The sequence below is a fragment of the Anopheles gambiae genome, chromosome 2 (assembly GCF_943734735.2).
Source record: "Anopheles gambiae chromosome 2, idAnoGambNW_F1_1, whole genome shotgun sequence".
Taxonomy (NCBI): Eukaryota; Metazoa; Arthropoda; class Insecta; order Diptera; family Culicidae; genus Anopheles; species Anopheles gambiae.
The window spans coordinates 84,884,368-84,902,392 of record NC_064601.1 but is presented as its reverse complement, the minus strand read 5'-3'; the positions used below and the strand labels follow the sequence as shown (position 1 = coordinate 84,902,392).

The window sequence follows — 18,025 nt, the reverse complement described above, 5'->3', positions numbered from 1 at the left end:
AATTGGTTTTGGCCAATTGTACTTTTAAACAATACAGATCTCATACAGATTCAACTGATTCCGACCGCTTCTAAAACTTCTTATTTTATCTTATTTCCCAGAACTGGTTAAGATTCCGGAGCCAATTCCAATTCCCGAGTGATATCTGATTCCGATTCCGGAGCCTATTGCGATTCCCACCCCGAATCGGGTCCCGGAGTTGTTATCGGAATCAACTCCGGGATCGGATTCGGCATCAGAATCGGGAGGTTCAGTTTCGAAGCTTCCTCCATTAATTCAGGAATAGAATTCAATTCAACGAATTAAGGTTACAGGATCAGTGTATGGGTGTCAGTTCAGTTCCAAGATCAATATGGGTTCAGTATCAGTTCTAGGGCCGGTATGAGTACGGGATCATTTCTAGATCCGATATGAGGTCAGGTTTGATTTTAGGACCGTTATTTATTCAAGATCAGTTAAGGACAGACGTTACTCAATAATTAATTCTAGGAGATGGTATAAGTTTGAGATAAGCTCCAGGAACGTTATTTATTTATTTTGGACTCCGGATCAGTTCCAGTAGCGTTATGAATTTCGGATCAGTTTCAGGACCGGTATCGGTATTCGTTATCGCTTCCAGGACTGTTATAGGCTCAGAATAAATTCCAGGACCTGTATGATTTAGCACCAGCAGTCCCAGAACCGATATGATTTGGCGATCAGTTACAGAACAGGCATTGGGCTCAGCATCTATTCCCGAACCGTTTTCGATGACTTTCAGGACCAATATGGGTTCAGTATCTGTTTCTAGACTGCTCCAGGTTCAGGAGCAACTTTACGACCTTGAATGGGTTTTACGAAAGTACAAGCACACCGAATGGTTACAGAAAATGTAATAAGTTTTATTTATACCACAAATTAGGTATTAGCTTCCCCGCGCTGTGGGGAGGGGGACGATCCTCACGCAGCAAGCATGCCCACCACGAGCGTCCCACCATTCCTTCCTTCTTCCTCTTCTCCTGCTCAATTGCTCTCGCATGTAGCTATAGCTTGCTTTAGTAGCTTCAGATTATTCTCAACATTCCCCCTTTGTTTTTGCATCTCATCCCATCCATATTTCACTTGTTTGCATCATTTTAGAGGTGAGAGCGATCGCAAGTTTCCCTTTCTTCAACATCGCCATCTTGTCGTGTGAGTGTGTCTGTGTTTTGTGTGTCTCGTGTTTTTTTTTTGTTTAATTGTAAAAGGAAGCTAATTGTATGTTCTTTTCTTTATCTCTTGCTCCCCCCTTCGAATGCACCATTTATCATCATCTTTCCCTAATCCTCCGCGCATGTTGTTTGCAAGGATACACACAAATAAGCAGCGCAGGATCCTTCCATTTTTCCATCTCTGCTGATCGTTCGCGGTTCTATCCTCGATCGTTTTAGTTTTCCCTTGCCTTTTCTTGTGTGTTTATTTGTCTCACTTTAAGTGATCGGCACGCAAACGCAACGCAGATTGACGCTTTTTGTAAGCGTGTTTGTTAATATTAACGTTTCTCCTCTCTTTTATTTGTGCAGCTTCTCGGTTCGAGCTGTTGTGTTTCTGTATGTGTGTGTGATTTTATTTTCACGTTCGCAATGTACTGTACTCTGCACCTTTTTATATATAATTTGCATTTCCCACGACCTTTTACACACACTCTCTTTCTCGTTCTCTCCCTCTCTCTTCTTTCTACCTTACCGCTTTTATCTCTATAAGGTTTCAATATGTATGTATATATATAGTGTTGTATAATTAGTTTCTCTTCCTTGGAGGCGGTAGTGCCCTATACCTACTACCTGCTCCCTTTCATTTAATTGCAATTTCTCTTTTTTCCGTCAATCGACCGCGCTTTTATTCTCTCCCATATCAGAACTCTGCATCCCGTTCTCTTGTTTGTTGTCTGATTACGCATTTAGAGTTACTACCCCCCTTATAGGTTATTCAGTTATTGTTGTGTTTTCCACTCTTCTTTTGTTGCAGCTGTTTCTTTACGAATGTTTTTGTCCTTTCATGACTGGTTTTTTCTTCTTCTTCTGTTCCAGTCGCTTTCCCTTTCTTTTGGTGTCTTTAGCTCTGTGTCCCAGCACACACACACACACATCCTGATTGCGTACGCGTATCGTATGCGCGCGCGTGCCAAAGAAAGGAATTTGCACAACAAACTTTCTCCTCCGGCACAACTCCCTCTCTCGCTTGCTACAGGGGGGGTGGGGCGCCCGAGAGCATATGTCTGTCTTTATTTTATACGGTTTTGAAAATAATATTTGATTATCAAAATATGTATATATAATATATGTGTTTGTGTTTTGTATATATATCTCTCTCTTTCTCTCTTTCCTAACACACTTTTTTGTTACACTTTTTTTTCTGTTTCGTCTCCCCATTTTTTGCCGCGCCGCTCCTTCGCATCAAGTCCTTTTTTGTTTGTTTGTTTGTTTTTTTCTTCACATTATCTCCCAATTGGTAAATTGCAATTGTTTTTGTGTGCATGTCTCTGCTACATACATTATTGTTGGTACGATGGTACACATTGTACAAAACATTTAAAACACTCTCCGTGCGTGATACGCCTCTCCATGGTCAGATAAAAAGAGAATATATATATAAGAAGATGAACAAAACAAAACAAAAAAATAGGATAACAAACACATAACACAGCTGCTTTTAAAGGGTGGTCTAAGAAGGAAGGGGGCAGTAGGTAAAAGGTTCCAGTACTATGTTTGTAATCTACTAATTCTCTATCTTTTCTCTATCTCAACCCCCTTTTACACTCTCATCACTCTCACCCTCCGTTTTCAATTTTCTAAGCGTGACACCGTGACAGAGCAGTGACGGAGAAAATTGACAATTCGGCCAACAGTGAAACGTAAAACCGCAACAAAATTACACCCGGAACACGACCGGGAGGAGTTTTCCTTTTCTCCTTTTTTTTGCACATTAGCGGGAGTATTGTGCCGGATGTGAGCAAAACTTCATATGGTTGTGTTGTGTGTGGATTGTGTAGAGTTGTTGTGTATAGCTGTGTTTGTGTCTTTATTAATTAAGGGGGGAGTCACTTGGGTATGATACAGTGCCACGGGCGCGTGATCCTGTCCTTCCCCGTTGCATTATATGTGTAATATGCCCCCCGTTAGTTTCGTTGCGTTTGTCGAAAAAAGACGACTTTAAATCTACTAAACAACACGCCATCCACCCTGCTAGGCTCTATATATTGCCTGGACCTTCATGGACCATTCTTATGTTATCCTTCCTTTTCCTTCTGGTCGTTACGATCAAAATTGAGCTCTTGTGCAGTAACAAAATAAGCAAAACAAACAAACTAGAGCACACGTACATTAATCATCACCAATCGCACAAACACACACACATACAAATAAGCTGAGTTTAAACGATAAGTTCCTTAGGATTTTCAAACGGTTTCGCACGGAAGTGGGGACGTGATCGGGGAGGAGGAAGAGAAGATGTGCGCACAGACACACACACTTGCGCTCTCTCGTCCCTCCTCGTCAAGGGGCGTTGTTTGATGTGTCTATACACTACTACTTAAAAGATAAATTTTCCCTTTGTTTTGTTTTCTTCCTTCTGCGCCTTCTGCTTAATAAATGATTGCTTTTGTAAGATGATTTTGTCAATCAGCAGGCAAAGGGGGAGGAGAGGAAGCTGGTTTCAAGGGGTGTGTTGCGCTGTTCGGTGTCTGGCCAGGGGGGGGGGGGTAGGTTTGGGCGCACGTTGAAACAATCCATTGCGAACGACGTGGTTGGTTGTAAACGTTGTAACAAAAATAAAACACTTCACACCTTCGCCGCCTGCCGGCTACAAATCGATAAGAGAGAAAGAGAGAGAGAGAGAAAAAAAAGAAAAACATAAATAATGTGATAAAACAGAAAAAAATGAATGCGAATAAAAGTTTCATTTGAGAAAGTTTGTTTGAAAAACTGGTTCATTACTCTCTGGCAATAGCGCAATTTCCTCTTGCTGTGTGTGTATGTGTGTGTTGTCGTACATATTATATTTACAGAGATTTGTTTTCCTCAAACGAAGCTGAAGCTCTTACTTTTTACTTGGTAACAAAAACACATAAAGAAACAAAGTCCTTAGTACCATCCATCCTGAAAAGTGTCGTCAAAAGTCGAGCTCCCCCGCCTTAATAGTAGAGCCAGTGCGTAGATTCTAAATGTTCCGTTTGCAATTCCGTGAAGAGCTTGTGTATGTGTTGGGGAAAGCTGAGTAGTAATTCCGTTCGTAGCGACCATTTTAAATTGAGCTTCTATCGTATCCGTTTCTTCCGCTGTGTGTTCTAGCCATTTTATGTGTATTAAAATTCCAGAAAGCGAGTCCTTTTACGATTGCCTAGTTCAAATGTCTCCTTTTTTCAGTAAGTAATGTTACTTCCATTCTCCTCCTTCATCTCAGCAGAGTTTGACGAACTAAACTCAATACCAGAAGCACACTTTTCTCAATCAATGGTCAAATAGTGAAACAGTTGGTTTGCGATCGTCCACAATGTGCAACAAAAAGAATGAAAGAAAAAAAAAACAGACAAACAGATATACTTTAAACAAGATCGTTATTTAGGTACAAAAATAATTCCCCTTTAGTCTTACTCTCCTGTTGGAGAGCGTTCAATCGAGAGGGAGAGCAACTGTTTTACACCATTACACAGAAATTATACATGCGAAAAAGAAGTGTCACGGGTTCCTGCTGATCGACAACGAGAAAGGTGCGTTATTTCTTCTTGTTTTTTTGCACGCTTTTTGCCTTTTGTACCTCAATTCAACAAATGCCAAAGCAAGCAGCTATTGCTGCCCTTCTCTGTCCTGCGCACTGCCCTTGCTAATTGATCGTGTTTCATACTTTCTCTGTTTTAGCTTTTATAAACGTTCTCTCGTAATAACATTTACCACCCCTGTCTCAGTTGTCGACCTACTCTACTACCTCTTGATTTTGTGGCGAATGAAACAGGCGGAAAATCTCACTGATCAAGCATGATTATAACTGTTTCTCTATACATTTTTCCTCTTATCGCAGCAGTCCCGCTGTTTGCTGCTGCTGCTGCTGGCTATTGCTACTAATGCTCTTCTCTGTCGTTTATTTACACCTGCCAGCGCTGCACGATCTGCTCGTTGTGTTTGTTGTCAGTTTCGCTCGTTTCATTCCGGAATGGGGAAGGGGGGGGTTATAAATTATATCAGAAAAGTGCGCCTCACTTTACACGACTTTTATCGAAAAGACAAAAATGAAACCCTTTATCAAACGATTCGGGAAGGACATGTCAATTCCTCTCTGATGGATAGGAAAATAGAACGTGATAGTATATCTTTTCTTCGTACGTCATAGCACAATAACAGCAAAAAGGATTCTAATTTTCTGGGAAACAAATTGCATCAAAAATATAATTTCCTTCACAAATAAAGCATGCTCTAAATAAGTAAGACGAATGCTGCTGCTGCTAGCCTGAGCCTTTGTGAGCGCCTTTCGCCTACGACACATCCTTGTGTGTGTGTGGTGTTTGTGGAACCCCGAATTGCTGCGACATTATTGCTCTCTTTCCCGTTAAACTTTCCCCTTGTCCTTTTCGCACACACACACACATACGCACACATTCACACACAAACACATCCTACCTCCACAATTCGGCACCACCTTCTCCTTCTTCTCCTCCTCCACCAGAAACAAAACATTTAATGCTTAGCATTCCAGGCGGAGTTGATCGGCGGCTGCTGCGTGGCGTTCGCGTCCGCGTTCGAGGTGGCTGCGGCGGCGGCCGCCGGTGCACCGCCCGGCCCAAAGTCCGGGAAGTCCTCCAGGGACAGCGTGTTCGGTGCCTTGCGCTCCCACGGTGCGCCGCTGACGACGAAGCCCTGCTTGTTGGACTGCTGCTGGGCCATCGTGTCCTCCATGATCTGCGAGAACGAGGTCGGCTGGGTCGGGGCGGCCGACACGTCCTGCAGGAACTCCTCCTCCAGGTTGAGCAGATAGTCGCGGCAGGATTCCACGTTGTCCGGCGTGCCGGCCAGCGTGACCAGCGACTTGTCGGCGTCCTCCATGCGCGGGAAGGTAATGTCCACGCCGAACTGTTCCTTAATCTCGCGCAGCCGCTTGCCCCGGAAGCCGATGAAGCGGCGGTGCACGCGCTCGTCGATGTGGATCTCCTCCTTGTACACCGAGCTGAGCGTGTCGACCATCGCCAGGATTTCGTCCCGCGCCGCCAGCGCCTTCTCCTCGTATCCCTGGATCGTGATGATGCTGTTCTGCGGGTCGTCCTGCTTCGGGAAGGTGATCTGCACGTCGTGGTTGGCGCGGATCTTGTTGATCACCACGCCGCGGCGACCGATGATCTTCTGATGGTAGACCGGGTCCACCTCCAGCTTCACCTCGAACGAGCGCAGCTCGCGATCCTTCCGGTCGGCCTCGAGCAGCTTGATGCGCTCCGCGATCGCCACCTTCGCCTCGTCGATGGCCGCCTTCGTGCCGGTCACCTTGATGATGTCCAGCTTCTTGTCCTGCGGCGACATCTCGATATGCACATCGTACGTGTTCATCAGCTCCTTCACGTCACGGCCCTTCTGGCCGATCAGCGAACGGTGCAGATCGCACGGCACGTTAATCTCCTCCGTCAGCGGCACGAGCGCAAGGAGCGCCTCCTTCGCCTGTTCGCACTTTTCCTTGTTGCCGCTGATGCGCACCAGATCGGAAGCGCGCTGGACCGGCTCGGCGGGCGTTGTCTGTTCGCCCGCGGCACCACCACCGTTCACTACCTCACCACCATCAGTGGTTGCAGCAGCCGCCGCCGAAGCATTTTCATCACCCTCGGCCGCTGCTTCACCATTGCCGTTCTGCTGCTGCTGCTGGGACGGATCGTTGACGGCGACTGGCACGGCCGTGTCCAGCACGCGCTCCGGGAACCGGATGTTCACGCCGAACTCGGACGTGATGGCCTGCACTTTGGAGCCGCCCCGGCGCATCATGATGCGATGGTGGCGGGCGGGAATGTACACCTCGATCGTCACCATCGACTCGAGCTCCTGCACGATCTCGTTCATGCGCTGCTTGGCCGCCTCGATGCAGTCCTTCGGGCCCTTCAGCTTGACGCGATCGTTCCGGTCGTCGCGGTCCATGCGCGGGAACGAGATGGACATGCCGCCGCACTCCTCCTCGATGCGCCGCAGCACCTTGCCCCGGTTCGAGATGAAGTGCTTGTGGAACTTGGGCTGCACGCTGATCTCGTCCTCGACGATGTTGTCGATGTTCTTGATAATCGCTTCCAGCTCGGTCTTCGCCTCTTCCACGTGCTCCTTCTTGCCGATGATCGTGATCGCCTCGTTATCCTGATCGTTGACATCTGTGAGGAAGAAGAAGAAAAAGGAAAGAGTTTGAAAATGCCCTTTTTTGGCTTTCATTTTCTTAAAAACAAAGCAACAAAAAACCTACTCGGGAAGATGACGCGTGCACCGGTCTTGTCGCGAATCTTCTTGATGGAAGCACCGTTCTTGCCGATCAGGAACTTGTGATGCTGCGGCTTGGCCCGGATCTGCACCGAGTACGAGGACAGCTCCTTCTCGCTCGCCAGTTCGAGCAGCTGCTGCTTCGCCCGTTCGACGTCCTCCTTCGGGCCGCGGATCACCACCTTGTCGCTCTTCAGGTCCGAGTTCGGGAACTTGATCGACACGCCGCCGCACTCCTCCATGATCGAGTTGATCAGCATGCCGCCGGTACCGATCAGCGAGATGTGGTGCTTCGCCGGGATCTGCACCTCCTCCGAGATGATGTTCGCCATCTCGTTCTGGATCTTCTGGATGCGGTCGCAGGCCGCCTTCACGTTCTCCTTCTTGCCCGTGATCACGATCAGCTCGTTCGTGTCGCTCTCGGACGGCAGATCGATCTTGGTCTGCGTCTCGTCCCGGATCTTCTTGATGTTCGCGCCGCCCTTGCCGATGATGTACTTGAGGAACTGCTTGAACACCGGCACCTCCATCACGAACGAGTTCTTCTGCAGCTCCTTCACGTACTGCGTCAGATACTTGTGGCACCGGTCGACGTCCTCCTTGGAGCCGCGGATCTTCACGATGTCCGACTTGTCGTTCGGCCCGGGGAACACGATCTGCACCTGGTTGTGCTTGTCGCGGATCTCGCGTATCGTTTCGCCCTTCGCGCCAATGATCGTCTTGAACAGCCGGTGGTCGATGATGATCGACTCCTCCTTCTCGTTCTCCCACTTGGCGATCTTCTCCAGCAGCTCCTGCTGCGCCTTGGCCACGCCCTCGGCCGGCCCCTCGATGCGGATCGGCTTCGCGCCCTTCTCGTCGATGTTGATCTGCACGTCGTACTCCTCCTTCATGCGGTTGATGTTCGAGCCGGCCTTGCCGATGATGTGCTTGCAGTGCACCGGGTCGACCACCATCTCCGCGAACGTCAGCCGCCCGGTCAGGTCGGCCACCATCTTCTGCAGCTCCTCGGCCGCGATCGTCACCTGCTCCGGCGGCCCGTCGATCTTGATCTTGTCCTCGCTGAACTCGACGTGCACGTTCGGGTGCTGGGCGGAGAACTCCTTGATGTGGCCGCCCTCGCGCCCGATGATGTACTTGTGGATCCACTGCGGGCACTCCAGCAGATCGGTGCGGATCGAGTGCGCCTTCTGGTACACCACGTTCAGCGCGTTGCCCAGCTTGTCCTGCGGGCCGCGCAGCGTGATCGTGTCGCTCGGCGAATCGCTCGACGGCATCTCCACCGACACGCCCGTCGTCTGCAGGATCTCCTGGATGGTGGAGCCGCGCGGCCCGTACACGTACTTGTGCTGGGCCCGCACCACCTCCACCGCGACCGAGGTGCACTTCTTCTCCATCTCCTTGTAGATGGCTTCGATACGCGCCTTCGCCGCCAGCACACCCTCCTTCTCGCCGGTGATGATGATCTCGTCCTTCTGGACCGACTGCGGCGGTACGTTGATCTTGGCGCCCGTCTCCTCCATCATCTTCTGCAGATTCTCGCCGTACGCACCGAGCACGAACGGGTGGTAGATCTTCGGCACGTTGAACCGCTCGAACGCCTTGCGCGACTGCTCGTCCGACATCGTGCGGATCTCGTGCTCCGCCTTCTCGATGCCCTCCTTGGTGCCGGTGATCGTGATCGCGTCCGACTCGTCGCTGATGCGCGGCACATTGATCTTGGTCGCGGTCGTGCGCTCCAGCTCGCGCAGTCGCTCGCCCTTCTTGCCCAGAATCCAGCGGTGGTGCTCGCGCGGGATGTTGATCGTCTTGCTCGCCTGCGTCTGGAAGTGGACCAGAATCTTGCGGCGCGCCTCCATCACCTCCTGCACCTTGCCGGTCACCAGAAACGTCAGCGACTGGTCCTTGCCGCTCGAGATCTCGATGTGTGCGTTCGTTTCCTTCATGATCGCCTGGCAGGTGCGCAGCGACTCGCCCTCGCCGAACTTGTCCGAGTCGTACTTGCGCTCGCCGGACGCGACGATGAACACCTGCGTCACGACCGAGCTGCCGACGCGCATGTTCTGCGTGGCCGGCGACAGCGTGCTGTTGAAGCGCGGCGGCTCACTCTCCGGCAGCGCCGGGAACAGATCGTCGTAGCAGGGTGTCGGGGCCGGCGCCGGCCCGTTGTTCTCGTAGCCTGCCGCCCCACCGTGCTGCTGCTGGTCCATCATGCCCATTGCGTTCGTCGAATCCTCCATCCTGACTGGGTGCCCCGCGGCTTGTTGCTACTGCTTGGAAAGAAAAGTCCTATTTCGTTGCAAGTTTTTTACAGTACAACTGCAAGGAACAGAGAGGAAGAGAAAATAGACAATAGAGTTGGTATGGGCATGGAACGCTTTTTTGTACTAAATTACTGTCTTATAAATAACATCTTTTAGAGTAAAATAGTAATTGTACTGTATCACACAAAATTACACGTGGCCGATCGTTACTTAACGCATACTTTCCCTCCCCCGGAAATTCCCTAAATAGATACGATACTAAATAGATTGCTGAAGCACAACTAGACGATATGGGATCATAGTAGTGGTGGGAGTTCGGAATCGGACCTACCCGATTCCGTTTCCGTGTTCATAATCGATTCGGGAGCCGAGGTCGATGCTGGAATCAAGTCCGATTCCGGAGCCGATTCCGGAGGTGACTATGGAGCCGATTCCGGAATTAACTCTGGAGTCGATTTCAGAGATCAATTCGGAATCGGAACAGGTTCCGGAATCAGAAACGGCTCTGGACTCAGAATCGATCTAAGAATCGCCACTAGTTCCGGTAATAGAATCACAATTGATTCCAGAACTGGAATTAGCTCCGAAATGAGAATCAGTTCTAGAATTGAAATAAGAAGTTTCAGAAGCGAATCAGTCTGGGAATCTCCATGATAATGGATCGTTTACGAGTACATTTTGAATCTTTGTGGCTATCAATACGTAGCATAATTGGATCCAAATGTCTTTTGTTTTGGAGATGCCGAAACCGATTCCGATTTCGGAATCGATTTCGATTCAGGATCCAATTCCGGAACCGATTATGATTCCGGAGCCAAATCCGCAGCTGATTTCGATTCCGGAACCGAATCCGTAACCAATTTTGGAGCCGATTCCAGAACCAGTTCCGGAGCTAGCCGGAATTGATTCCGACGAAAACTTCTTTTTCCCATCACTAGATCATACATGACCAATTAACATTTCCGTCAACGATCTCTCTAGGTTTCGAAAAATCTCTATTCCAACGTGTAACGATGGTGACGAGTGGCCCCACATTGGTGGTAGTGATTTCTGGTGGTTAATTTCTTCACTTGCGTGCTAGAAAAGATCGCCCATTCTCTCGCTATCGGAGGAAGTATCAAAACACTCCTCGTCTTTTTATGCTGGCTGACGGTCGAGCATAACGCATAGAACGTGGTTTGACGGCACGTATGTGTGTGTGTGTGCGTGTGTACCAAGTGTACCAAAGAATGAAGAATGTTACTCCCCGTGCGCTCTCTTCTCTCGCTGTATCTTCTTTACACTGCGTAGCATAACACATCAAATGTGGGATAGCGCATCACTCGAGAGTGGCCCCAAAAACCAACGGATGCAACGGATGTGTGTAGAAACCGGTGCAGAGGGAAGGGGACTGGTTTAGAAAGAGAGCACGCACACACAAACGAAGCGCTGCACACCCCATCATCACCCATTTGATTCTTTTCTCCCATTTTTATCTGCTCGATGATTACACGCTATTTCCATTACGATTTTCTCTGCTTCGCTCTTCGTCATTCGTTGTTGTGTTTTTTTTTTGGAGGGACTTGCCTTCAAACTACTGCTTACTAACTGCTCCCCGTTTATCAGCTTTTACGCAGCCAGCGGTATTGGAAAACGTTCGAAAGTTGTATGAAAGAAGATGATGAATGCTTCAAGAAAGTATTTAATTTGATTTTTACATGAGGCTGCTTTAAAAATATGATTCAATCAATGCCATTTCGTGATAATTTCAGCTAACCTAAATGGTCAAAAATTGATATAATATTGCCGCACCGATGCACGCGCTTTATACAATACAGGGTTTTCCAGGGGTTCTCATAGTTGTAGAACACTTTCTTGACTCTTTCCTATTGGAAGTGAACTTCATATGTTGGGAATTGCGCTCTATGGCACCCTTTTTGGAAAGGCTCCTTGGAAATTCCTGTTGGATTTGTCCAACAAGGATGCTGTAGAGTTCAATTCTCATTGCATCAAGTTCATTTCACGGTAGAAAGAGTTCATTAAGTGTCCCACGGCTATGAGAACTCGTGGGAAACCCTGTAAAGCGATCGTTAACCCCATTTTCCACTGTCTCCACCTTCCACTAAATTGCCGCCGCACAGTTGATAATTGGATGTCAAACTGTTTGCCATTCCAATACTCAGAGCCTTCACAAAATGGGGATCTCGTTGGTTCCTTTCTGGAACACTTTTACGCAAACGCAACGCGCCAAATTGCAACTTTGTTGCAAGTTCGATTAGCTCCCCCAAAGGGCATCAGCAATGGCTGAAGAGATCATCGGGCATCGGTTATCAATCCCGCAGGGCCAAACATTCCACCAAAGCGCGGTAAAGCGTAACTAGCAAATATAGAAAAAAGAACCACCACCTGTTCTTCCTGGCGTCCAACATCCCTGCTGTGTGTCCGATCACGGCCCGGCATCCACAAGCGCCGGATCGGCGATTTCCTCTGCACGTCAGCATCGAGAGAAGCTCCCCCGCTCAACCGAAAGCGTTAAGTAATCGCCGGAGGCTGATAAGCTGACCGGAGCCAATCAAAGCCTTCACAGGCAATAAGACACGGACACAAACGCACGCACACACACCCTTTTCCCTTCACTCCCTTTCCAAGGCCAATGTACGCGCAAAGGTGTGCGTGCAGGAGGAGGAGCGTTTGAATCGTTTGTTGCTGCTGCTGCTGCTGTTGATAGTGTGTTCACATGCTGACGTTGATAATGGTGGAGTTTTAGAGCAAGGGGGAGGGGAGGGCAGGTTCTTATCACTAAGCAGCTAGCTAGGACGACGGGTGGTTGCTGAGCTGCCGACAAGCCGGGGCATACATGCTCTGCCAACGTAGCATCTCTTCTGCTGGCCGCTCAAAAACGTACCCTCGTCCGTTCGGGGTGTCGGGGCATGAGATGCGATTAGACACAAGTTCCCGTCGTCGTCATCGCCATCGTGTAAAACGCCAACATTGAGGTGGCGAGACGGTTCTGCACACGTGGCACTACAGTTGGTGTTCGGGTTTTGGTTTTGAAAAATTTGAAATGATTCACTAAAACGGAAGATTTCAAAGACAAGTGTTAGAGAGAGGAATTAGTGGCACAAACAATCAAATTCAAAGTTCCTTTCGACCGTTCCAATCATCTGAAGACGCATACAGGTTGAATCGTTTCCGTTCCTTTACACCACCTGATCTCTCGCGCTTGACCATCCAGAGCGCCGCTATTGCGCGTTTAGTTGTTCTTGCGCTTTCTCAACGAACGAACACGGATACAGAAGACAAGCAAAAGAACCAAGAATGAAAGGTGAAAAACGAAGACGGTGCAACAAACTGCGAAGCACGGAAAGAGCGGAACAACACTCACACACACAGTGGTCTGGTGGCGCTGGTTGGAAATTCAGTGCTCCTAACGGTGTTTCAGGTTATGTTTTGATTCGGTCGAAGACACGATGCGCCCCCTTGGAGCTCCACCAATCTTCTTCATGCTTAAGCGTGTTTGTGTGCGTTTGTGTGGTCGTCGAACCAAGAAAAGGGTTCATCTTGAATCACGAAAAGAGCAAAAAAGAACAGAACGAGAGCGAGAGAGAGAGAGAAAGAGAGCTTTTAATTTTGCCTCTTTTTCTCAAAGACGTTCTGCTGCCTTGGCCATTCGCATTTCCATCCCATATCTATTGCACGCGTTTTGATCATGCCAGGGCGCTGGAGGGTGGGTGTGGAGTTTGGGGGTAGGGTAAAACCAGAGCAATATACACGTTGTCAGGTTGTGGTGGGTTCTCTACCGTTTGTCCAGTTGTTTTGCTTTTTTATTCAAGCAACCCAATAAGGGAGTGAGGGGGTGGGGATGGGATGGGGGTACGCGCGCGCCCACTCGCCGACAGCGTGGAAAGAATGGCAAACTGGGTGTTGGTGTGCATAAGCCGCGCAACGGGAATAAGAATGCAAACAAGCATAGAAAACACAAACACACACACACAGGCCCCGTGCACACGTAATCCGCGGTGCCGGTGTCCGTGTTGTGTGCGTGTGTGTGTGTCCGCGACCAGGCCGCCCCACACAACATGTATCGACGTGTCATTTGCTTTCGCGCTGCTCTGTTGCTGTCCTCTTTCCCCCTCGCCAGGTTCTACGCGGCTTGTCCCTTTTCTCCTTCTGCCTCCGCTTCACCGCATTCCAATGAACGTGCGGTGTGGGGGAGAGGGGGGGGGTATGTTGACCGGTAAAGGGAAAGAAGAAGAGGAAGCAAAACAACTACCATCCCGAGCGTCGTTCCGAGCGATTTGAGATGGAAAAACTCACGCACTCACGCGGATTGGATTTCGAACACGTTGAAATTTCCCAATTAAAAACTAGGAAGCAAAAAGCACATTAAAATTTTCATTTTAGCTAAAAAAAAAGCAGGTTTGCCACTAAAACTAAGATGGCCCCCCAATCACCCGGGAGACCGCATTGGACCTGTCAATTGCGCCGCAGCGAGATATGCAGCCGTGTAGGAATTGTCCTACTGTAGTTTTTTAACAAGACATTGGCACACACACACTCCCACACGCACAAGGACGAAGGTTACATTTGCAAACAACACAACCTTTCCTTCTTTCTCGCCCTGTTTTCGGGGTCTGGGTCATTGATCCTGTCCAAAAAAACGGTTCCAAACACAACAAGCGGCGCCCGCGATCACACAAGTCGACAAAAATTTAACCGCGATTTTATGCACCGCGCACTAACACACAGATCCAGCCAGCGACAGAACAGATTCATCGAAGCAACCTGCCGCCACCCAGGGGCAGCACCTTCGCGCATGGTAGTGTCGTTGTGTTGGTAGCCAAACACACAACCCCCCCGCGAATCCCTTTTCTTCGTATTGCTGTCAGGTCTTCTCGTAAAAGCATTTGCACCAGGCGGGTGAGATGAGGTTAAAAACATATCCCCCTCACCTCCCCGGCGGTACATTGACATATCGGACCCAGGCACATTTCCAAGCCAACGGGGGCTGTGTGAGGGAAGGGTGCTAAAAGTATCTTAGCAACTGTCTCTCTAATTAGGAATGGGATATAAGAGATTGTGAATGAGATTTCGCCACATTAAATGTTTTGTTTACTGCATTGTTTACTTACTGTACTGCGTTTATCAAAGATCCGGGATTAGATGGGGGTAGTCCTCGTTGGAGACTCCAGTTTGCTGCACTTGGCTTTGACCTTTACACACCACGCGCAGGCACACACACACACGCACACGACGTTCGCGGCACGAGGAAATCAGGATTCACCCCACACAGGCAGCAAACAAACACACAAACACAGCGGCCGTATTTGTGCGAAGGGCAACGAAAGGCATGAAAGAAAAGAATACAGTACAATTAGATAAATGTGTTTAGCAAAAAGGCTCAAAATACGATTTGCCCGTCTGACCCGAAACCCCGGTTCATTCCGTCGTTTTGCACTGTAAACACAAACCAGGCCGCGCGCGCCTGGTAAAATGAATGTCTCTCTATTGCTTTGATTTTATCCTAAACCTTACACCGAAACGAAGCTGTTCCACTGTTTTTTCTGTGTTTTTGCGTCTGGTTTCGGACTTCCGGACCAAAAGTTCTTCTGCAGCAACACATTCACACCCGACGGATACCTCTCCCTGGTTACGAAAGGATGGCGGGTACGGGGAAGTTAGCAGAAGCAACCAGCCACCGGAGATCTGACAGTTCACCAACCAACTTGACAGCTCACTTCGGGCAGTGTGTTTGAAGGCAGGAAAACATCATACCCCCGCGTCCAACATGGGGGAAAAGCAAGGTTTTATCCGCAACGAAAAGGACATCAAAACACAAACAAGTCCTAATGCGCCTGTGTGTGTCTGTGTATGTGTGTGTGTACGCGGTGCCATTCTCCTGCCATTAACCTTTCCGCAGTGCACGCACACTACCACGAGCACGTAAACACGCACCTCTACCTGCACCTTTTTCTGACACAACACTGCGTTAGTGAGAAAGAGATAGAGAGAGAGAGAGAGCGAGAGAGAAAAAGCGCCAACCAGGGCGACACGTCCAAAAGGCGAGCAAGTGAATAGATGAGCCAACGGGGCACAGCGTATACACAGGCGCGCGCGCGTAAGCGAGACAGCAAACGGCCGGGAGCAACCGAACGCAACCGCAAGAAAGAGCGAGAGAAAAAAACACGATCTAAGCTCGACCACGTTTTTCGATTATTAAAACTGATCTCTCGCTCTGTTTCTTTCTCTCTCTCGCTGTCACTGTGTGTGCCCGGCTATTTTCGGGATGAATTTCAGGATGGTGATAGAGCCACCAACCCTCGCACACACGCATGCACACACACGTACACACTTTATTATTATTATGGTGGGACGCAGCTAAGCACATATGCTTTTAGGCCGGACTGGGCTAAATTGAACTGGGCGGCCGGGAACAAGGGGGCCACAGGGCGAGCATTTCAAATTGAATTACAAATCTCCAACATCTGTGGTCACTTGGATTGGGCTATGTGTGTGCGTGTGTGTGTTGGGTTTGTGTTCCAAAATACATTGAAGCTATCTTTAAAAATTGTTTCAATGATAAAAGCGAATGACAGACGAAATAGAACGCCCATAGGCCGCTACCTCGATCGAGATCGACGGCATATTGCGACATCGAGAGCCACCCTTTTCTTCTTCCCCATTCCCGTTTCTTTCCTAGCTGATATATTGCTGACCGTTCTTCGCGTTTCGGGCGTAAAGCGACAGGCGCGCCACACAGATAGAGCGAGCGAGACGGCAACAGCGGGCCGGAAGAGCAGGGAAGGTGTCGCGGAGACCCACGGGGCCAGCAGTGCCAGCAAGCAATATGGTTCAGCTGCAGCAGCACTCCGTACGTCTCCGGGTGTCTCGTCGACCCACACACACCCGTCGATCGGGGAACGGTGCAAAAACGGTCCTGAAGGGCGCGTGTGGAACACAAAAAACCGGATCTGGCTCCAGATCCCGTCCGAAAAGCCGATTCGAATGGATATGGCGACGTCGTCCCAAGAACGATGACGCGTATCGTGCGGGGGGGGAGGAAGGTGGGAGCCACCGCCTGAAGATCTGAACCGGAATTTTGATCCACACGTACACACACACTCACGCACACATACGCAAACACACACACATACAGACACACGCGTAAAGAAAAGTGACCAACAGCAGACAGGAAGGTGTACAGAGGCACGGAAAATGAAGCAAATAGCTTTGTGAATTTTCCGGAAGTTTTCTTTTTTTTGCGTTTTCCACGCAGGACGTGAACTGAGGGGCTGAAAAACTGTCCACGGAAAGCGCATTACGCGTGCATCACATTTATAGCACGCGGTCTCCCGGTCCGTGTCACACGCCGTTTTCTTTAAGACCCGCGAGAGCGCGCACACACACACACACACATACACGCACATTCTTGAGGATGTGGCACACGTCGTCATCATGGGCGAGAGAGAGTGTATGCGGGACGGTAAATCTGAGCCGGGTCTGGAGGGGTGGGGGTTGCGCACACACACACATGAGAAGAAGTAGCGAGCGAGTTTCACCACCGGTTTCGGAAGTCTATCAAGTCCTCCCGAGCAGCAGCCAGAACCCCTTCGTAATGCACCCAAGATACGGGGGAGGGGGAGGCTGCCACCGGGGAGATGACGGTATTTGGCAGAGTGTGGCCGACACTTTTCACGACACGCGCACCGGATGTCGGGCCACAGTGCAGAACGACAGAAATACACAGAAACAACACCGGGAAATTCACACGCAGCACAGGACAGACACCTCGAGCAAAGCGAAAAAGTATACGGTAGGAAAAAACGCAAAAATCTCACGGGTAGAAAACTCGGCGCAGATAACACGAAACAGCCTTTCCTTCTCGAGCCACACGCACTTATACAAGTGTGAGTTGATGAGTTGTTCGGTTCAAAAGAATGCCCCGGATACTCGACGCGGCACGGATGATCGGAGGTGCCGTGTTGACAGCAGTGGTTGCAAAGGTTGGTGCAGGCATTTTGCCGGGTGCTATTTTGCAGTTCACTTTGACAGCTGTTTAAATTTAAATAAAGTCGTTAATTTTTTTTACAGGGAAATTAATGGAATTTGCTTTCCAACATCTTATTTTATTGTTTATTGACTTGTTAAAATATATTTAGACATTAACGCAACCGAAAAACGCTGTAAGAAGGATAAATGAACGTAAGCGTGTGCGTAAGTGTGCGTCAATTATAATGATATTTTTCTTTTTTTGTCTGAATATTAAATAAAAAATCTTTCTAAAAATAAGTTAAATTAGGTAGGAATTATAATATACAATCAAACATAATA

General features: G+C 49.0%; 1 protein-coding gene across 6 annotated transcripts; it reads right to left on the bottom strand.

Annotated features, from left to right (window-relative positions):
- Positions 1-860: 860 nt before the first annotated feature.
- LOC3289973 (vigilin) lies at positions 861-17,668 on the bottom strand. 6 transcript variants are annotated; one of them, XR_009765491.1, is made up of 5 exons: positions 17,533-17,668; positions 14,827-14,907; positions 7,438-9,770; positions 5,631-7,348; positions 861-3,819 (listed from the first exon to the last, which is right to left on the bottom strand). XR_009765491.1 is itself a non-coding variant. In XM_556108.4 (4 exons), the coding sequence occupies exons 3-4, from the start codon at positions 9,689-9,691 to the stop codon at positions 5,688-5,690; spliced, it is 3,915 nt and encodes a 1,304-aa protein (XP_556108.3). In that variant the 5' UTR covers positions 9,692-9,770; positions 14,827-14,907; positions 17,533-17,668; the 3' UTR covers positions 861-5,687. The 6 variants fall into 6 exon arrangements, 2 of the variants coding, with proteins under 2 accessions (XP_556108.3, XP_061507015.1); XR_009765492.1 differs by having other exon boundaries at positions 17,451-17,573; XR_009765494.1 differs by lacking the exon at positions 17,533-17,668 and adding an exon at positions 17,120-17,462.
- Positions 17,669-18,025: the final 357 nt, after the last annotated feature.